Here is a 22,668-nt window from a genome sequence, read left to right on the forward strand (position 1 = left end):
AATAAAGAGGTATCAGGAAGATGGATAGAGAAACACACAGAAGTATAAGGGAGGTACTTAGAGTTTGCCTGTCCATTTTGATTTGGAATGGCAGAAAAAGAGCTGTCTTTTTTCAGGTGCTGGTAAAGGAGGAAGATCAGTCAGTTAGTTGTTCCTCAACCTCTTTGAACTAACAGGTTTTCATTCCAGTCTTTGACTTTCGAGTCTTTATTGGTAAAATCGTAAGATAAAAATTTAGATAAAAATAGCAATTGGCGCTCCAACATGTGGCACAAGGTCACACCAGCTGGAGCTGTGGTTTCTGCCTTCTCCACTCCTCCTCATGTGCACACAGGACACTCTGTTCCCATGCATTTCTGTCACCAATGCTGTAGACAAACTGGGAAGTCAGCAGATTTGTTGAGACACCTAGGAAGTCCTTAAAAAAAGAGTTAAGTACTATTGAAATTTTTCCCATGTTGAAGATGGGAAATATCACAATGTAGGGAGTAAGGACTACTGTGAATGGCTTGCAAATAGGAGCAGTAAATGGGGGATAAATGATGTAGCTTGAATAAACATAATGCAGATTGTAATTATTATCAGTCTGGTGATTTATATTTCATCCTTAATAGTTACGGTGGTTTCTTGTGCCAAATATAAAAATTGATCTGATAATTGTGCCAAACATGAAAAGTTGACTGGTAAGATACAAGCCTTAGAAAGACTTATTAATGGAACTAAGAGACATACTCCGTCACAGACAGAGGAATTTAGACAAGAACCTACTGCGGTACTGCATGGTGGAACTGAACAGGGATAGCTCAAGGTTATTAGAAAACCAACATTAGTTGAACCAGTTACTATACATGAATGACCTAGAGACAAGACACCCTCAAGGTTATCAGGAAGTTAAATAGAATCCTATAGAAACGCTAAGTATGAGGAAACTTAAGGAAGTGGTCATTTAATATGGTACGCATTCACCTTATCTGATGCAGTATTAAATTCATGAGCAACTCAGAACAGAATTATCCCTCAAGACTGGAAAGATTTAGTCACAGCAATATTGGAAGCTGGTCTATTGATATATTATTTGTGTTTTAATAAACCAAGCTTGCCTGAAGATCAGAGTGCAGAGTTAAGCCAAGGAGTGGTGGCACACACCTTTATTCCCAGGGGCTTAAGGCCACCTTGGGTTACCTGAGAGTCAATCAGTCTAAAAGAGAAGCAGAGCTCACAGCTTCAATCCCGTATTTTGGAATGATGCGCCTTTAATTCCAGCACTAGAGAGGAATGTAAATTAAGAGTGTGTGCAGTCTCGGTGCCATTGGAGGTTTGGTGAGAGCACTGCAGCCTATGGTCGTGCTAGGACAGGCTCGCCCCTTTGTCTGAGCCTTGGTGGAAGTAGGAACTCTATAGTAACTTAACTGCTTTTCTTTCTTTTCTTCTTCTTCTCTTTTTATTTTTTTCTGTTTTTTTTTTTTTGTTGTTGTTATTGTTTGTTTTTTTCAAGACAGGGTTTCTCTGTGTAACAGCCCTGACTATGCTGAAGCTCACTCTGTAGACCAGGCTGGCCTCAAACTCACAGAGATCCATCTGCTTCTGTCTCCTGAGTGCTGGGATTAAAGGTGTGTGCCACCACTGCCTGGCTGCTTTTCTGATTTTCATCTTGAACCCCAATATCTGTTTCTGAGTTTTTATTATTCATGCTACACCAGTTCTCAGTTGCAATGGAAAATATGGTGGAGAGAAGAAGGTTGGGTCATAGGATACTGAAATAGGCTAGAGTTATTGATATTTCCACATTTCTATACGAAGGCCAGGATGCTGGATTGCAAAGGAACATTGATTTTCACTATCATCCCTTAAACCTATATTGTTTAGCAGTGTTGAATGAACAAGATTGAAGAATCAGGAAGGAGGTTTGAGTCATTTGCTAAAATTATCAAGGCCTAAAAGAAGCCTTCACTGACTTTTTGTTTGTTATTTATTTATTTACAAAGATTGACTTCAGCTATAAATAGAATAGTATTAGATCTGGAAGTCAAATATTAATTATTAATCAAATCTTTGGCTTTTGAAAATGCTAATTTACAATGCAAAGGAGTGATTTGATCTTTAAAGACAAGATCAGCACCAAAAGATGAATGGATTAGAAATATGGCTGATATTGGGCCTCACATTTATAATGCTGCTCTGCTAGAAGAAGTGATTCCTAAACGTTTTAAGAAAAATCAAAATGTCAGATGTTTTAATTGTGGTAAGCAAGGTCATCTGAAAGGGGAATGAAGGCAAAGTGTTCCTAGAAACAATAATTTTTTTCATGAGATAATCTAAACAGAAGGCCCTGGCCTTCTGGAGTATGCAGATGGCATAGCAAAGGCTGTCATTAGAATAATGAATGCAGATCAACAAGGGACAGGCAAGATAACCCTTGCCATTGTGGTGAGAGCCTTAGGGGACTCCTATAGGCCCCAATGTCAAATGTGGTTCAATCATTCCCTGTCAACATTGGAGAAACTCATCCACAGAGCAATTAGAACTGTTAACGGCTGCTGTTAAAAACAACACTGCTCTGGAAGTGAAGGATAGAACAGTTTCAGGAGATAGGAGAGACCAAAACCAAGCATTTTGGCAAACTAAAGACCAAAGCTAAAAATACAAATAAATGGCACTGTAATTAAAGGATTATTGGATACAGGTACGGATATAACAATAATGACACCAAAATCTTGGCATCCAGATTGGTTCTTTAGCATGTAAATATACAGCTTTTAGGGATTGGAATTTTATCTCAGGTAAAACAAAGTACAAGATAGGTCGAGTGTATAGGGCTAGAATGACAGGCGGGAAAGTCTGTTATATGTGGCAAACATAGCCATAAACTTACAAGGACATTATTTGTTACAACAGTGGAAATCACAGATTAAAATTCCTCCAATCTCAGAAGCAAACCATAAAATAAAGAACACTTTTGAGAAAAACATTAAGAGGTGTTATCAAGAGCAATCCCAGACCTTTCAGGTTGTGCATAAACAGAGTATAACAACTGATGGTCTTTCAAAGATTAGCTTCAGACTGCAAACCACTAAGGACATTCAAATAGCCGGGTTCCTATGAGACTGACATGAACATTTTACAGAACATTGAACTCAGAAATACTTCATCCCAAGCCTGCCAAATACAACCAAGCTGGGCATTAGAGAAAGGTTGGCCAAAATAGCTTCATTATTTTAAATAGTTTTACTGTGTTAGAGTTAAAACCTTTCCTTTATTTAGACAAAAAAAAAAAAAAAAAAAAAAAAAAAAGAAAGAAAGAAAGAAAGAAAGGTTGTGGGATATTTGATCACACTGTGAGCTCTGAGACTGCGTTATTTAAATCAAATCAACCATTGATCAAGAGGCAGAGCAAACATAGAGACCACAGAGAGTGAGAGGAAGTTGGGGGTTCAGAGAGAGAGAGAGAGAGAGAGAGAGAGAGAGAGAGAGAGAGAGATATGCACAGGAAGTAGAAGACAGGGACATCAGGTTGGAAGAATTTTCATTTTAGTCCAGAGAAGAGAAAAGTTTCTTTCTGAGACAACAGTGGAGGAGAACGGTCAGCTGGCTGCTTTCTCTTCCTCTCTGAGCTAGCAGGTTTTCACCCCAGCATCTAGCTCCCAAGTCTTTATTGGTAAAGCAAAAAGATAGAGACTTAGTCAAAAATAATGTTTGCCTTCCTACATGAAGGAGTTTGAGTCAGTGGCAGCAGAGGCTTGGGTGCAGTCAGCAGCTAAGACAGTGAAAGGATTAAACATAGCTACTGTGCCACAGGTAAAATAAAACATATAATTCTTTGATAATTCAAAACCCTTTTCTGTTCCTCACATTTCTCAACAACAAAGAGAAGCAATGAGAGAATTTACATTCTGGTGACTACAAGAGAGCAACACATAAAAGATTAAATCTCAAGAGCAAAGACTATATTAACATTTCACAGTTATGCATTGCTATGACTTTAATAAAGGATTACAGAGGAATTGTTTTTTAATAATTGTATTTCTCATTCCTGCTATGAGTGATTTTTCCAGTCTTGTGTAGTACATGTCAAATCAGAATGAGGCTGTCTTATTGGCACTGGAGAGATGACTCAGCTGCTTAGAGCCCAAATTCAGTCACCAGAACCTACCTCAGGTAGCTGTAACTCTAGCCCCAGGAAGTCTGATGCCCTCTTCTGGCCTCTGTGGACTCACGTAACATATATGGCTTATACTGGTTCACACAAACACACACATACATACATACACAGAAATAAAAATAAAATTGATCTAAAATTTTTAATTAAAAGACAACTCTGTTGACTATCATCCCATAGTATTAAGGTAACTGGATACATCCAAATAACATAAAGTTGGTTTCTTCAAAACTGATCAAAGTCTTAAGAGCAAGGAGTTAGTTCACATAGCTTTGATATCATTTACCCCTTGATGGGAAATTGGGCTGTAGTGATATTTCATTTGTATTTTAATAAATAAAGCTTTTCTGAAGATCAGAATGCAAAACAGCCACACTAGTCAGCCATATAGGCCAGGCAGTGGCGGCACACACCTTAAATGCCAGCAGTTATACTAGTTAGCCATAGAGGCTGGGAAGTGTTGGTGCACACCTTTAATCCCAGCACTAGAGAGAAATACAAGGTGGGATGAGACAGGAACTCGCTCTCTTTCAGTCTGAAGATTTCATAGAGGTAAGAGCTCTCTAGTGACTCGGATGCTTTGCCTTTCTGATCTTTAGGTCGAATCCCAATATCTGTCTCTGAGTTTGTGCTACCTTTGGCACTCAACGTTTGGGGTATGAATTCATAAAAAGCCGCTGTGACTTTGTAGCCACCTGCACAACCTGGAGCTGTACAGGGGTCTCCAGCCCCACCTGGCTAGGCTTTCTTTTCTTTTTCTCCCAAGCCTCTGAGTGAGTTTGAGATTTTCCTGTTGTAGCCTCTTTTAAACAGTCTCCATCTGCTAATCAACTCGAGAAGCACCTGGGCTCCAGGACTTACTTGCCATAGACTGGCTGGTTCTGCCTTCAGGTAGCCCCCACCTCTCCCCCCCCCCATGGGTTGCAGACTCTCCCTGAATCCCTTCTCAGTCCAAACTAGGTAGCTGCCTTGAAATCCAGTAAGACTTTTACTGTTCTACACAGCAGCAATAAGCACCACATCTTCATCAACATCATTGGCTGATTGGTAAGATAGCTGGGAATTCTTAAAGAGAGGAATTAGAAGAGAGAGTTTTCCCCACATTAAAAAATGGGAAAAATCATTACAGTGGAGGTATTGTATGATAATATGCTAGAAAGTTTGAAACTGGAATGATTAGAAGAGAGAATATATAATTTAGATGGAATTTATGTAATGTCAATTATAAACATTATCAGCTTTATCATTTTTATTGTATCAGTAAAAAAGTTGGTTAATCTGAGTGTTAAGATGCAGGCCTTAGAAAAACTTAATAAAACAAATCACAGAGATATTAAAATCCAGACAGGGGAATTTAATGAAAAACCAATTTCAGCGTTCCACTGTAAAAATATAAAGGTACAGCCTAAGGTTTTCAAATATATAGGACTTGCCAAATGACAGAGTAAGAGCTGAATGAACTTCTGTTCCAATGATGTTCATAGAGTGATTAAATATCCCACAACATATGTGAACAAGGTCTTTTTTTTTTGAAAGGGTTTCTCTGTGTAGTCTTGATGGTCCTAGAAGTCACTCTGTAGACCAGGTGTAGACCAGGCTATCTTCGAACTCAGAAATCCACCTGCCTCTGCCTCTTGAGTGCTAGAATTAAAGGCATGTGTCACCACCAACACTGGGCTGTCAATGAGATTCTTTAAATCTTATTCAATATCATTTCAATCTATGGTTTCTTTACATTGTTGTAGGCAGAAGTTTCAGACTGTCCAATCCAAAATAACCACTCTGAGACTTAATATTAATCACAAATGATCGTCCAATAGCTCAGGCTTATTACTAACTAGCTCTTACATTTTCAGTTAACTTGTATTATGTCTTAATACGCTCTGCCAGATAATGGTACCTTTATTAGCATGGCATGTTCATCTTCTGTTCCCTCTGTATCTGGCTGGTGACTCCACCCTTCCTCATCTCATTACAGAGCTGAGTTTGTCACCCTGTGACAGAGTGTTCTTGGAGTGCTACTTTATCAGCCAGACTCTGAATCACGTAAGGAAAACAAAATGGATTTGGGGGCACTGACCATATCATTCAGTGATAGATACCTGTTTAATATGCACACGCCTTAGGGGCTATTCCCAACACAGTACAGCATGATACAACACAAAACGACAGAATAGAGCCCCACCAGACGAAACCAAACCATAACGCATGCTCTAATCCGCTCTGGACTCAGCTCTCCACTCCTCGTTTACTTCCTAGTTTGTGATGCTGTGGTTGTATACCTGCATCACCCTGTGCAACAAAAAAACCCACTTTATAAAACTGTTGAGAGGACTATGTGAATCCAATACCTAAGTTCATTAGGAAGAATTAGTATTTTATTACTATCATTATCTTCAGTGATAGAGAAGGGGTACTTGTGGTATAGTATTTGGAGCAATTATAATACAAAGTTATATGTGTAATAAGAGTCCACTTTTTTGGTTAAAACAAAAATCTCTGTGTATAGACATGCAGGTGGTTTGCACACATTGATGCTGGTATTTCTACATATAATGACAGAGCTGCTGGTTTTGTCTAAAGGCTACGATTACCCCGCTCACTGTCTTTTACTTACATCTGGTTTTTATTTGGGACGGCTCTAGAAGGGTCCACTTGAAATTATGGAAAGTCACTTTCCCTAACCAGTTATTGCGAGACGGACCCGAGGGATTCAAATCTCTTTAAGGTCACTTTTACTAGGTGTCGAATACTGTTAAACACTGTGGTAAGCACTGGTTCCCGATCGGTCTTTAATGTAAAGACTCTTTGATGTCTTTCCTTTGAAATGATCAAAGCTGTCGTGACTGAACTACTTACCATTCGACAGACAACTGTCAGACTCTTCCCACGTATTGGACTGCTTTGACTCAGAAACGTCAATCAAACAGTCCAGGGACTGCCGCATGAGTGTTATCACGGTGGCCTGGCTGCTCTGAATACTGCATGGAGACCGAGGAAATTCAAAAGCAATTTGGAGGACCATTGGCATTATAGCTGCTCAAGGGGTCTCATTTGAGTTAAGTCTGTCTTAGACAGCTTGCACCAGCTCTTGGCAACTTCACTTTCATCATGACAAACCTCAGTGACATCTGGATGACTCTACCTATCTTGCTGCTATGCCTGCTTAGGACAAGGGTGTGTGTGTGGGGGGGAGCATTTCTCTGATGACTTAGCAAAAAGCTCATAATTGACACACACACAAACCAGGCAAACGAATTGTGATCACGCAAAGCGGTGACTAGTGGAGCTCGAAGCTGCTTCTAAACCTGTCATGCCCCCCGTCAGCCTGCTTGTTAGGCTCTTGGGGTCAGTTTGAAGGCTTCTTTTCTATGTATTATCCCTGTATATTGTGGTAGGCCCCAATACTGGGCTCTTCTGAGTGGCCTTTTACTTGACCACATATAGTCTTTACCGTGCGCTGAACTTGCTGCCTGGAGAGAAGATGAAGCAGGAGGGTGCTCAACCACAGCAGTGGCCCTGTTTGAAGTGGTGGTCACAGCAGCAGAAGGGAGAGCTCCACAGAAGGAGACCTTAGCGAGTAGAGCCTGAAGGGAAGAGACTGTGAAAAGCTGAGTCAGCAAGCTGCAAGCCCTGATCCGGGGAAGACTTCCAGAGCGCTGGCAAGGGTTAAGAGTCAAGGGTCCAGCCGGTGGTGGTGGTGGCGCACGCCTTTAATCCCAGCACTCGGGAGGCAGAGGCAAGCGGATCTCTGTGAGTTCAAGACCAGCCTGGTCTACAAGAGCTAGTTCCAGGACAGGCTCCAAAACCACAGAGAAACCCTGTCTCGAAAAAAACCAAAAGAGAAAAAAAAAAAAAAAAAGAAAAAAAAGAGTCAAGGGTCCTGATAATTGAAGCTTTGGTGCTGTCACACCAGCTGCTAGGTCTGTGCCTAGAGCAATAAATACCCTCTGACCTGAGTTCTTGAGGTTCTAAGTTTCTACCATGCAACATTGGAGGAAGAAGCTTCTGGCTTTAAAAGCTGCAGCATGCTTTGGCCTGAGTACCTTATAATATAAGCCTCTGGCTTTTAGTGCCTAGAGCCACAGGTCTCTAGTTCTCAGGGACCAGAGCTACATGCCTCTGGGGTTTGTAGGCTCTAATGTTCAAGAACTCAGAGATAGTATCACTAAAGAAGCTATCCTTGCCATTCTTTTCTTTTCACGTGAATGAGTGTTTGGTCTGCACTTATGTCTGTGCAGCACATGCGTATAGTACTCAGAGGTCAGAGAAAGGTGTCAGATCTTGTGGAACTTGAGTTCACAGACGATTGTTAGACACTATGTGGATCCTGGGAACTGAACAGGGTCCTCTGGGAGAGCAACCATTGAGTCATTTCTCTAGCCCCTATTCTTGCCAGTCTTCAACATTCGAATAGATAAAAGACCCTCGGCCAGGCTTTCACGACATTTGGAGCACTTTAATACAGTCCAGAAACAGGAAAGTTTCCATGTATCAAGCTGTTGACACGGATTCTTTCTAGGGAGTGAAATGAGGAGACAGTGGTATGGGAAGAGTAGCGAGACATTTCTGTACTTCAGTATTGTTTGGAAATAGTTCGCTGCACACTTATTTTGGAAGAAACACCAAACCAAAGAGCAAGAATGACCACTAAAAAGGACTGAGGCTCAGTGCAGCAGTACAAAACTACACTCAGTTTTGTGTCTCCAGAGGCAGAGGCTGGAGTCAGGGACTTAGGACATCAGTCTGTAGCATGCTAAGATTGGAGAGGATGGGATGGTGTGGTTTAATACATTAAGTCATCAGCAAGAATGATTGTCGGGTAATACAAAGTTCTTTAAACTAACATTGAACAATGTTTACGGGGGCTGAGAAAATTGACCCAGAACCGCGATCCACTTGTGTTTGTTCTTCTGACACCTGTGATCATCTAAAACCAGTGAACATATATTTGGTTCGCAGTTTTAGAGGTGCGGCTCACAGTCGCTTTGTTCCATCGCTGTGCGCTGCTCGAGGTGAGGTTGGCCATCCTAGCAGGGAGTGTTGGTAGAGGTGAGGTTGGCCATCCTAGCAAGGAGTGTTGGTAGAGGTGAGGTTGGCCATCCTAGCAGGGAGTGTTGGTAGAATAAAGCAGCTCCTCTCAAGGCAAACAGGAAGCAGAGAGAGCAGTGACCCAAGAGACCAGGCCACACAGTCTCTAAGGACACACCTCTAGTGATGCACTTCCTTCTGTTAGCTCCATCCTCCTGCTTTCCACTGGTGATGAAGCTGTGAAAACACGATCTTACTGATTAGGTCAACCCCAGGGTCCAATTATTGTCCCAGAGTCCATCAGCTGGCAAGCCAAGTCCCAGGGCAGGATCATGTATGGGACAGTCCGTATTCAAGCCTTATCCTTATCAACCGAGCTGTAGATGGGGCTGTACGTGTGTGCCGAGAGAAGGTCCTGAAGCACCAACACAATCAGACATTACATAAATTTTCTTTTGGGTGTGAGATGTATCAGCTAAACTAGGAGGAAGGACTCCTCTTTTATGGTATTTCAAATTATTTGCTCTCTCTCTCTCTCTCTCTCTCTTTTTTTTTTTTGTTTTTTTCGAGACAGGGTTTCTCTGTGGCTTTGGAGCCTGTCCTGGAACTAGCTCTTGTAGACCAGGCTGGTCTTGAACTCACAGAGATCCGCTTGCCTCTGCCTCCCGAGAGCTGGGATTAAAGGCGTGCGCCAAGACAATGTAATTTTCTTTGTAAATGCAAAATAAATACAGGAAGTAATACTGTTAGTGTTTAACATCTTGTACTTGCCAATGTCACATCCGGAATGACACGTATTCAAATTTCAAGGCATTATTTAGGGCCCTAGGGATTCCATTTTGGGGAATAGGTGCAATTTCAATTCATTTAGGGTGTCAATATTCCATCCCCTGCCCCCCAAGAAAGGTATCTGATCTGGAACCTAATTTCTTATAGTGGAGTAATCACGTCATCCCTGAATTTGGATCCCCCCCCCCCCCGATTTTACAACTGTCCACGACCTCGTGGACAAACCGAAGGCATCAAAATTCAAAGTCGGCCTTTCCACTTAACAACTCGTGTGAAGAACAAATCTACACCAAGTCTTGGTAGTTCACATGGGAACTTTAACTGCGGCGGTGCCCCGCCCTTCGCCAGGCTCGCAGCCCGTCCCCGAGGAGTCCGTGGGGTCCCCCTCGGGGTTGATCTCTCGGGGCAGCTCCCTAGGTGCTCAAAGTTCGGGGCTGCACGGTGGCCCGGCCTGAGTCAGCGCGGCGGCCGAGAAGTTGGGCGCGAGGCGCAGGGCGGGGCTTCCTCCGCCGACCCGAGCCTCGCTCGACTTTCCCGACTCCACGTCTCTTCCTCGGGCCAGGCCGACGTGACAGCCGCACACCTCGATCGCCAGCGCCGAGGAAGCTCTCCCGCGGAGACCGGGACAACCCGGCCCGGCTCGGCCGCACACACACCGGCTTCTCCAGAGCGGCCGCGCGCGTCCCCCCCAAATCAGGCCCGGGCCCGCCCTCCACCTCGCTGGTCGCGGCGCCCGAGCGGCAGCAGCCTGGGCTATGGAGACCGGTTCGGACTCAGGTCAGAGGCCGCGCGCCCGCGGCGGAGGTGGGGGAAAGAAGCCAAGGGGGGAGGCCCGCCGCGGCTCCGCTCCGCGCGGGGGAAAAGCTTGGCGGCGGCAGGTGGGCAGGACGAGCTCGGCGCCGGCGAGAGAGCGAGCGAGCGAGCGAGGGCGGGCGCGCGAGGGGCCGGAGGGGGGGGGGAAGGATGGCTCAGCTCTTTCTAAATATAAGAGCCGGCGTGAGGCGGGCGAGCCGGGCGCCGAGCCGCAGAGCCGCCGCGCGGGCACGGTCCCTCGGCCGCACGGGGGGGAAGCGGCTCCTCCGAGGCGCGAGGCGGAGGGGGAGCGGCCCGCGTCGCGAGCTCGCGAGGCGCGGGGCGGCGCGGGGCGGCGGGAGCGACGCTCGCCGCGCGGAGGACGCAGGCGGCGGGCGGGCCTCGAGGGCGCAGCGCGGCCCCGCGTGAGGGAGCCGAGGCAGCCCCGGGCCCCTGCGGCACGGCGCGGCGCGACACGGCACGGCGACGGCCGCGAGCCCCCCTCGCCGCCCGTCCTCCCCTCCCTCCCTCCCTGGCTCGCTCGCTCGCTCGCTCGCTCCCGGGAGCAACATGGCTGCGGCCGCCGCCTCCGCCTCCCAGGACGAGCTGAGTAAGTGCGGCGCAGAGCCCGCGGCCGCGAGCGGGAGTCGACTCCACGCAGGGGCCCGGGGCCGCGGGACCCCAGAGGCTCGCGGGGCTCGGGGCCGGGCGAGCGGGCGAGCGGCGGAGGCGGCCTGGGTGTGCGGGGGGCTGGGGCGCTCGGGCCTGGCGGGCGGGAGGGGAGGGCGAACGGGGCGGGCCGCCGCCGCGGGCGCTTGTAGGCCGCAGGTTTGCACTGTCACGTCGTGAAATTGAAACCGGAGCTCGGGGCCGAGCCACCTCGGCTCGCCCGCCGCTTCGGCCCCGGGGTTCGGGGGGGAGTCCGGCCCCCTGACCTGCTGCCCACGGTGGCGCGCGGCCCTTCGCCCCGGGGTCGGACTGTGTGTCCACTCGTCCCGTCTGACCCCCGCCACCATGTCCCCTGGTTCGGACGGACTGGCGAGTTGTGGCAATGGAGGAGCTTTTGGGAAGGAGAGAAGGTGCCTTTCCCCGACATCCTAGGAATCGGCGGAAAGGTCACGGATTGGAGATGACGCTCAGGTTGAAGCAGGAAAGACGGACAGGGCCGCTGTTAGCGGCAGAAGCAGCAAATAAATAAATAAAACGCGGGGTGACAGAGCTGTCAGAAGGGAGAGGCAATCGCACTGCACGACAAGCCTTGCGATTTTCCAGGGGACGGATCCAGGCTCGCCCGGAGCCGTGGTCACCCTGAAGTCCAGGCCCCGCGTGCTGCCAGGGTTCCACTCTATGCTTTGTGGGAAGTGTAGTTCCAGAGTGTTGTAGGCCTATTCTGGGGTCATAAATATGCAATTTCGCGGGCTATGTAGAATAATTTGTTGCGTTTTGGGTGGTTAGTTCAAGTGCTTTAGGGTATTTAGGAGCACTCCCCCCCACCCCCCTCCACCCCCGGTTGCCGTTGAGCTCAAGACTAAAGAGAGGTGTTATGAGATGATGTGTATTTTACATGCAGCACGGGTCAGGTGTTGTACGCTTATGTTTGCGAAGCTTGTGTTATTAAAGCGTCTCCATCGCCATGTGAAAGTAGTTAAACGTAATTTATGTTTCTTTGGTGCTTGGCAGTTGAAAGCTACCTTTACGAATGTGATCTCACTTCTGCCCTCATAACAACCTTGTATGACAGGCAGGTAGGAATTATCCTTGTTTTAACGAGGAGGCAGGTTTAGAGGGATTAAGTTCCTTGCTGCCTGACTCAGAACCGGGGAAGCAGGAGTACTGGTTGCTCTTTTGGACGCAGAAGTCAGCATTTGGTATGGCTCTGGGGAGAGGTGATAATCTGGGAAACAAGGCAGGGTCTCCTGGTTTGGAGAGGGGTAGGTGTGGACTAGTAGCCACAGTGTTGACTGCTTGCCTGCCAGTCCCCGTGCAATCACCACTTGGCCTTTGAAGAGATCAAATCCTCAATTTTATTTTTTCTGTATTTTTTATTGTGGTAAGATACACATGACACAAATGATCATCCTAACCATTTTTAGTCGTCTAGTTCAGGGTCATTGTGTACATCTGCTCTGTCCTGCAGTCCCCACCACCACCATCTTCAGGACTCTTCATGCAAAACAGAAATTCTGTACCTGTTGAACAACTCATGCCCTCCTCCTTGAACCCCCTTGCAGCCACTTTCCCGCTTGTTGTCTCTAAACTTCATTAGCTAACATGTTTAAGTGACTGTACACTGTACTTGTCTCTTTTGTGTTTGATTGTTTTATTTCATTTACTATAATGTCTTCAAAGCTTCTCCATGCCGAAACATCTGCCGTGTTTTTCTTTCTAAGACAGTACTGCACCCTCGCACGTAATACATTTTCTTACCCATCATCTCTATGGACAGGCTGCTTCCAGATTTCAGTTACTGTGAGTGATGCTGCTCTAGTCCTGCTTTCTGTCCTTTTGGGATTATGCCCTTAGCTTTTGAGGAACTGCCACGTCTTGCTTGCTTTTTGTGGTGCTGGCGATTGAAACCAGGGCTTGCACGTACTGGGCAAGTGCTCTATCTCTAGTGATATCCCCAGCCTGCAGTTTGTCTGTTTGTCAGCGGCCATCCCATTTTACATCCCCACCAACGGTGCATAGAGGGTTCCACTTCTTCATATTATTGTCAGTAATTGTGATTTTCTGTATTCTCACTAGGACCATCCTAGGGGATCTCAGGTGGTCTGAATTTATGCATAAAAATGTGTATTTTAAAATTGACATGCCTCGTGGTGTCTGGGTTTCTGTTGTAACACTAAGTACATTACAATCTAGTTCCTGGTAGAAATGGGAAAGAAAACGAGATGAAGAATTACACAGCATTTTGAAGTGGCTCAAGTGTTTGTGTATCTGCAGTTCATATTTGTATATCAGGTACCATTTAAGATGCTGATAGTATTTCTGGTTAAGAGATTTATTGGCATTACCAGCAAATGTTAAAGTTAGGAACAGATAGTTCAGTTCTACCTGTTCTGTTTTCTTTGGTCAATTTCTCAAAGAAATCTGTTAATTTAGCTTCTGTTTTCTTCAGGAGAGATTAAAGACTTGGCATTTGGTTCCTAGACTAACTTAAGACCATATATATAAGTGCAGGTTCAGAAATTTCAAATGGTAGCATTTGTAAAGCTGAAGCAAGAGGCACTCCAGTTTGAGGCCAGTCTGAAGTATATAACACCCCCCCCTTTCTCTCTGTCTCTCTCTGTCTCTCTCTCTGTCTCTGTCTCTCTCTCTCTCACACACACACACTTTGAAGCGTTTTTTTTTTCTTCAGGATGGCTATAATGAGAGGAGATGGATGGTAAAGGTGCCTTGAGGGTTCCAAGAAAAAGGAACTAATCATCTGAACACCTGGTAGTGTTTTACTGTTTTTGAGATTGGTCTTATGTTACACATGCTGGTCTCCAACTCTTGGGCTCCAGTAATCCTCCTGCCTCAGCCTCCTGAGTGCTACAACTAACTACAGGCTATTACCACTGTGTAGTAGGGAGGCCGCTTGTTCATTTCCATTTCCCGGCTGCCCAGACTCCCGAAATAACCACACAGAAACTGTATTAATTAAATCACTGCTTGGCCAATTAGATCTAGCTTCTTATTGGCTAACTCTTACATATTAATTTAACCCATTTCTATTAATCTGTGTATTGCCATGAGGCAGTGTCATACAGGGTAAAGTTCTGGCATCTGTCTCCAGAAGAGCTACATGGCTTCTCCTTGACTCTGCCCTTCTTTCTCCCAGCATTCAGTTTAGTTTTGCCCACCTAGCTCTGTTCTGCTCTTATAGGCTCTAAGCAGTTTCTTTATTAACCAGTGCTATTCACAGCATATAGAGGGGAATCCCACATCACCACTGGGTCTGACTTACTATATTTTCTGCATAACACATGATAATAGAAGCATGAACTAGATGGAGCCCAAACATACAGAAAAAAAACTCTGAAAGTTAATATTTATATTCTCAACTACTTGGATTTGCTGTTTGGTGCTATTCTGTTGAGTTGCATTAAGTCCTCCATTTTTCATATACACAGCCACTTTAAATGACATGACCACAATACACTGCTCCTGAGCAGTAAAACTGACTGTTAGCTACACTCCTCATTCCTTTCTCCTTCTTTCTTTCCCTCCCTCCCTTTGAGACAGTCTGGGTATATAGCCTAGGCTAGCCTCTAACTGTTGGGTCCTTCTGCTGAGATTACAGGCATGCACTATCATACCCAGCCTTTCATTGATTGAATGTGTAAGTGAGCAAAAGCTAGGAAGGCAGGATAACCTTGAGTTTTGTTAGAATTTATGTTCTTTTTTAAAATATAAATATTGTGTAAGTTTTGCTTTGAATTATGTGGTTATAACAGAATAACAGTAAAACTAATGTTTTTTGAGAGTGTACATACTTAATGACTCCTTAGAATAACTGAATTTGGTGCTGTCAACCAAATGGTGAAGTTATCCTAGGGCATAGTTAGGACTTGAAACATTATGTCAGTTCTGCTCTGTCAGCTGTTAACTTCCCTACAGTTATAGAAAGAAGTAGTTATATTTTAATGTTTTCTCTTGTAGGGATCAAAACTGGAGAGGGTGTGCAGGGGAAGGGGGTTCTACTACTGAATAAACTCTTAGCCTTGTGGAAATATTTTGCTGTTTGAGCAAAATGTGGTAGACTTTTGGATAGTATGCAGATAAAGAGATTAATTAATTCATATTGTTAAAAGTGTTGCTTAGATTTAGTTTGTAATTACTTATGCTCATAGTCTGGTTTTATTTGTATTTAGGCTCATGTTTGCAAATGGAATGAAATGCAATAGAGGGCAGATGGCTAATTTTATTCTAACTGTATCCTTTATTGGTTCATGGAAAAGCTGGCACTGTAACTGGGTTTCAGTACTTGAGAGAGGTGCTTCTGAAAGAAGGAAGAAAGGAATGAAGAGTTTTTGTTTGGTTAGCTGCTCAGTGGTTTCCTGCTCTTGATTTTTAACTGTAAGGTGGCATTCAAGCCTGATCTTTTGTTGAGTTTTGGACAACTCTTGAAGAAGCAACATATAATCTTGAAGCTTACACTGCTCAGTTTGGCCATTAGACAGCTGTGTGCAGCCTTCGTGGTGTAGGTTGTCAGGTCATCAGCATGCAGCGGTCTTCTGAGAGCGGATCTTCTAGAGGATGGTATGTGGCAGGCAGGTGTGTAGTTGTGTACTTTAGCAATTGTTTGGACTTACTGAGATAGTTCCTCAGAGTTGATCATTGTCATGACAGGCATTTAGACTGCTGAGGTGGTCTTTGTAGAAAGGCTGTCAAGCTTGTATCATTAAATTTTGGTTACTTAAACAAATAGGAAGTTAAAATGGAAAATGACAACAGGATTTTTCTCTCTTATTCTATTCCAGATTTTATTTCTATCCTGTTCTTTTGAATTATGCTTTCAGCAAACAATTTTAATAAAGGCCAATGCCAGTAGTTGGCATGAAGATACTGATCTTATTCAGAAGATAGATGGTAAAACTGCAGGCAGCTGCCAGTGTTCTTAGATGGTTTGATCCAGGTGTTGATTTCTCCTTTCAGCCCTGGCCAAGACTCTGCTTTGATGCTTGCTTTCTTGTATGGCATGTTATCCACATATTTTCCATTTCAGTAAGCAGACTTTTAAGATAGAACAAGTAATTTATGGCCTTGTCCTCAGAATGCTTATAATTTGACACAGATTTTTATGTCAATATAAATAGCTAATATGAAGCTCCATATGAAAACTGCTTAATTTGGGTCTTTGGAAACCTTAAGGAATGAATATAGCATTCTAGGATCTAAGGAATAATAGCTTAATTTGAGACATTGAAGTAGAATAATAATCATGCATTTTGAGAAATGACTGAGCAGCTGAGAGGGATGAAGGTGTTTTACTGTGGCTGTTTAAAGGACTAGGGAAGAAAATTAACTTGGTAGTCTGAGTCTTACTCTGTAGTGCCTTTGTGATTTGCAATCTGGAATACATCACTTCCTGAGTCTTTTTCTTTCTCATAAAACGGGGTGATGACAAAATACTCAAGGTGTAGTTAAGATTAGTGTGTATGAAAGTGCTCTGTATAGACAGTTAAGATGTCCACATTTACTGTTTCTGGTGTGGGGGAAGGCAAGAATAGATGACATGGGGAGGATAGGATGGGCCAAGGTATAGAGTGTGAACATTGTTCTGTAGACAGTAGAGAACCAGCAGAGGCTCCTAAGTTACACACACGAGAAGACCTGTTTTATAAGGACAACACATGGCAGTGGTGAAATTGGTTGTAAGAACCGAGAGATCAAGAGCATAAGACTCATTCAGAGGAGATCACAATGGCTAAAGAAATGTAGGGTCTGAATTGAGACAACGGAACTGAATTTGGCAAGGAGATAATATTAATTTTGAAGCCCTAAACTTTATAGAATTATTGTGTTATTATATAGGCGAGGAGTATTAAAGAGGGGAAGAGCTAGGGATGATTCCAGGAATCTAAGTGGAGACGGTAGGAAAGGGAAACAGGACAGAGAATTGGAAATGGAGAAAACAAAAACAGGATTATGAGTGAATGATGGAGGCATCTTTATTGATTAGTGTAAGGAAATGTTTTGAGTGGGGGCCAGTGCCTCTGAAATTAGAGTCAAAGCTGGTTTCAAACTCATTGCATTATCACTTTTTGATTAATGTGTCCTTGATCACAAAACTGCCTACCTTTGGGCCTTGCTTTTTCCATCTGTAAAATGGGATCAGAACAAACTCAACTTACAGTAGTCAAAGAATGGGAAGAGATGATGCATGATGCATGTTAAAATCTTGGTAGTTGGCACATGGGTTGCATGTGTGTGGGAAATTTGATTCTACAGCTTTGAAGAGTTGGGGATGATGAGGTCATGGGAATGGAAGGTTACTCCAGAGACTGCTCTTTGGAGCCTGTGGATATGTAGGAGGGTTGACAGGATTCAAGGTGATGAAGACTGCTGGGAAGAGTCGTGGGTGACTGGTGATCAACCTTAACTTTTTCCCTGAGTTTTTGAGACAGAGTCTCACTATGTAGCCCATGCTAACTTCAGACTCTTGCCTCCTGCTTCAGCTTCCTTAGTGCTTAAGCATTTATATTTCTCAGTTATACCGGCTAACACTCTTTTTATACAAGTGCCGTGTAACTAAGATACTTCCTTTAACTTTAATAGAAGGTTTTAATATGTTTATGACCTATATATATGTGCATATATATACATTTATATGATAAAATACATGTCACATTAGTACTGGAGTTTTAGATCTTTAGTCAGTTATTATCAGCCTATCTTTGGAAGCATTCTATAGGCTTAAACTCAGCTTATGGACATGCTCTTCTTCCCCAAATTTGGTAATCACTGTACTTTTTCTTATTCTGTTTCACAAAGGAGGGCATCAAAGATGTTAGCAAGAAATGAATAGTGCTAATTTTTCTTAAAATGGTAGCTATGTGTTCAAGTCTTTAATTGTATTTTTTTTGGTGTTCTAAATAATAGATTCTTTATACAATTGCATATGTACGAGTGGATGAACATACCATTGGTGATCCAGAGGATTTTTGTCAAGATTGGATAAACCATGTATCACATTGATTGTAGAGGTTAGTAGATTTAGTTTCTGAGGACATGTGCATTTTACAGCAGCATTTAAAATGCATAGATTATTAGGTAGCAATTTTCCCCTAAGATCTAAACTTTTTCCCTTTTCCCTTTCCTAGTAACCTGAGAGAACTAGTGAATTCAATGTTAGTTTGTATTGCCTATTTATATTCTCTGTGATGATAAAAAAAATTAGCAAGAAAGAAGAAAAAGCTAAAATTTGAAGATACTACCTAGCAGTGTGCACAGGCAGAAACAATGGGTGACTGTTAATATTATCTACTATACAAAAAGCATTTTTACGGAATTAATTATTTTACTTCTGAAAAGAGGTAATGTAGGAGGCATCTTCATGGTAACTGATTACTCCTGTTTCTGCTACTTTGATATACACTGCAATTTTTTATTTTAAAAGTTGTTTTATCCTATGTCATTGTCACACAAGAGTGTTTCCAGGTTTGCTCTTTAATGGTACTCTATAAATTCAGACTGTCATTTTCTCATATCGTTCAATATCCAGTGACTCCTGGGGGTTTAGTACCATCAGTCTAAGAGTGCTGTGTGCCTATCTTCTGCTATGACTCCTAGACTAATTTAACTGTTATTTTATAACTTTTTAGTTATTATTTATTTGGTCCTGCTGATTATAGTATATGATGCTTAATTCATTTAAGTGGAATTTTGGGGCCTGGAATATTTTATAAACTGGAATTTAACTTTAGAATAAATTTTAGTTAATTTTTGCTGTTCCTCATCGTTTTTCCTGAGGTGTGTGGTGAAATGGAGACTTGGGAGGTTGGAAGAATTGTTTGGTAGACCGATGAGGGCATTGCTTATTCCACCCTAGATTCTTTAGCTATTTTGGGAACTGTGAGAAATGTATTCATGCTCTTATGATATCCTGAAGACAAGCAGACCAAAACACAAATGCTAGGACTTAAATTGTGCTTTTTTAGTTAGGCTGGTGGTTCATGCCTATAATCCCTGTACTCAGGAGGCAGACATTGGAGGATCACAACTTTGAGGCCTTCTTGGACTACATAGTGAATCCATCCAGGCTGGCTGGGGTTATTGTGTGAGATCCTACCTCAATAAACAAAACAACAGAATGTTCAGACTTTTTCACATCTAAATGAACATTTTTCTTCCAAGTAATTAATTGTTTTTGGTGGATATTAATTATCCTACATTGGACTATTATGCAACCTAAGTTCTTACGTAGTACCCCAAATTGGCTTTCATAAGCCAAAGTAATCCTTCTGCTCAATAACTCACTAAATTAATTTCTAACTGGCTGCCTGCCAGCTCCCCGGCCCTTTTGAGATGTGGGAGTGTGTGTGAATCTAAGACTGTGTATGTGTTAGGAGTCTGGCACTCACTCACTGCGTCTTAGGAATTGATGAGGACTCTGGTCAGATCCTCTGGTCCAGCCCCGTCAGACTGCCCTCCTGTAGCTTTGCTTTCGTGTGTGTGTGTGTGTGTGTGTGTGAAGGGTGAGGAGTTGACTAAGTAAGGAATCTTGGTGGGGAGCTGAGGTGATCAGGAAGAGGTTAGCCTTTTTGGGGCTCATACTGACTTGATAGGGGGCTTTAAAGTAGTCTGGCATCTTATACAGAAGCCTGGGATTTCAGTTACCAGGAAATAGACTCTTAACCAGAATACGTGACTTAAAGGCACCTGCTAGACTGCAAAGCCCATCTCAGCATGGGCTGCAGTTTATGAAAGTTGAATTCCTAGCACTCCCTGCTGGACCTGGGCAGGCAGCTGCATGGGTGATTCCCTTTTCTGCGATTGTTTACTGCTTATGCAACTGGGGGGAGGAGCCTCTGTATTATAACTTTTTGGGCTTCCTGAGCTTCCAAAGTTTCATTAGCGTCCTGAGTTTTATGATCCTTAATCCACTCTCTGAGGGAATGTCTCAATTTAGGGGAATAACTAGATAACAAGGACTTTCTTGATTGGGCATTTGTCTTGACCCTGAGGACAGAGGGACAATGCTTTTGTTACGTTAGTCCTGAAGGGCAGGAGGAGTGCTGCAGAGGTAGGGACCCAGGATCCGGATGGTTCCCTTGGGCTGCCCTAGCTAGAGGAAGGCAGCTTTTGCAGAGACCGTGCTGATAAGGATTGAGTCATTCATTGCCTTACTTACAACATACTGTATTTGTGTTTACTAATGGACTGCTCGGCATTTGCTTTTAAAAAGTACATTTGCATTTATCTGAGTTCCTTTAAAAAATGCTGGAGTAGGGGCAAATTGCTATTTTAATATCTTAGGCATGAAGATGTGAGTTCTGATTTCTAGCCATATTTTTCTAAAGAAAAGTTCTGCTATCCTTACTTAGGTTTTGCACATATTAGATTGACAGTTAATGACTTAGGATATTATTTAGGAATCAACAGATGGAGTGGACTTTGAGGGCTAGTATTAGATTTATAAGACAGAATAATCTAGATAGCAGTCAGGTCGTCCTTATTTTTCAGTTTTAGCCTCAAACTAATCAAAATGGTTTTCAGAATTTGAAGATGCTCAGTCTCTACTTTACACCTCTAGATTGTCACTTCCAGTTGTATAATTTAGTTCTTCTATTTTTCTTAGTTTGTAAGTTCTCATTTCTGAAAATGCTGGTTTGGTTCTTCCTATTTCAGATCTATCTATCTATCTGTCTGTCTGTCTGTCTATCTATCTATCTATCAATCATCTATCAATCTGCTTTACACTCACTATTCTCTTTACCCCTTAAAGTAAATTATTAAAAATGTGATAAACACAAAAAGCCTGGTGTTTGCAGCACTTGATTTTCTGTGATTTCACTGGTCTCTTTGTCATTTCTCTCCTTCGTTTTTCTTTTCTCCTTTTGCTTTAGAAATTACTGTATTCCCCTGATTTGGATCAGGACAGCTTTGCCACACAATGTGAAACTTACTTTCTTGTCATGGTTATTAAAAACCTGTCTCTTTTTCAACTGATCCTAATTTATAAGTTTCCACCAGTATCCTCTTTTCCTATACAGATGTTAGATGTACAAACTTCTAAGTAGCTTTTATGAAAAATGAAGAATTTCTTTTCTCTGCATTCAGACAGTATTTGAGCATATACTTTCTGAAAGGAACTGAGTTTAGTGTTGGAATAAGAGACGCAGTCATAGGTTCTGAGCTTAAGCTGGAAGAGGATAGAGACAGTGAATAGGCAGTAGGGTGGAATCAGATCAGATCTGGTTAGGGAAGAATGGATGGAGCTGTTACATAATATGTAGCAAAAGATCGTAATTACCAGAAGTATAGAGAATGTAAGTGGTGGCGTGGGTTGGGGGAGGTTGCTGAGGAGCTGAGCCATAACTCCAGGATGTCTCCTGTACCTGCATTCAGGAGAAGCTGGGAGTTTTGACCTGGCCTCAGAAAAGAATTTTAAGAGTCAGTATGAGGCAGAGTTGGAGTTCATCAAGAAAAGATTTTAACATAGATTTAAGCTTGGAATTAATGGAGAGGTACTCAGGGAAAATATAAGGTAGCTAACTCGTAAGTGTGGTCATGGGCTACTCAAGAGAGAGTTGCGATTGACTTTGCCATAACCTTATAGATGATTTTGATGGCTTCTGAAGTTACATCTCATCTCATAGGGTTGTTAAGGCACTTAAACGTGATCATAGGATGATTTCTGATGTGAATGTGTTAGGTAGGATCATACCTGATGAAGGTGAACTTTAGGTGACAGGCTCCTTTTCATGCCCCTTATATTTTCCTGGTCTTTGTACTTTGTATCCTCTCCAGAAAAGGCCTGTAGGGAGCCCATAGGACCTGCTAGAAGCAGTATACTTGTATAGTACATAGTATTTGAGCTGGGTTTCAAGTGGGATGGGGTTAGATAGAGGAACAGTCTGGTGTATTTGGGAGAGAATACTGTAATGATTGACTTGGTTGGCCAAAGGACTTGGACTGGGAAAAACTGGATGTGGTGGCAAATTTGTTGATTCTAGTATGGGGGAGGTGGAATGTTGAAATAAGAGCAGCGGGGCTGCGTCCCCAACACCCCAGCCGCTTGGCTAGCTCGTGCCCGAAATAACAACACACAAACTGTATTCATTTAAGAACTGCTTGGCCCATGAACTCTAGCCCTTACAGGCTAATTCTCGCACCTGGACTAGCCCATTTCTAATGATTGTTTGTAAGCACCCCAAGGTGCGCTTACCGGGAAGATTCTAGCCTATGTCCAT

General features: G+C 43.2%; 1 protein-coding gene across 4 annotated transcripts in view; it reads left to right on the forward strand.

The window, feature by feature from the left end:
• The first annotated feature begins 10,546 nt into the window (after window positions 1-10,546).
• Ecpas (Ecm29 proteasome adaptor and scaffold) overlaps window positions 10,547-22,668 on the forward strand; it is a 119,316-nt gene continuing 107,194 nt past the window's right edge. The window contains exons 1-2 of one of the 4 annotated variants that reach the window (XM_050164636.1): window positions 10,547-10,753; window positions 18,356-18,459. In XM_050164636.1, the coding sequence (XP_050020593.1) occupies window positions 18,438-18,459 (22 nt within the window). In that variant the 5' untranslated portion in view covers window positions 10,547-10,753; window positions 18,356-18,437. Of the gene's footprint in view, window positions 10,754-10,974; window positions 11,379-18,355; window positions 18,460-22,668 lie in introns of those variants that run through there. The other 3 variants (XM_050164619.1, XM_050164626.1, XM_050164607.1) reach the window with 3 other exon arrangements.

This window comes from Alexandromys fortis, unplaced genomic scaffold, assembly GCF_014885135.2.
Source record: "Alexandromys fortis isolate MF-2015 unplaced genomic scaffold, M_Fortis_MF-2015_v1.1 scaffold_18, whole genome shotgun sequence".
NCBI classification, from domain to species: Eukaryota; Metazoa; Chordata; class Mammalia; order Rodentia; family Cricetidae; genus Alexandromys; species Alexandromys fortis.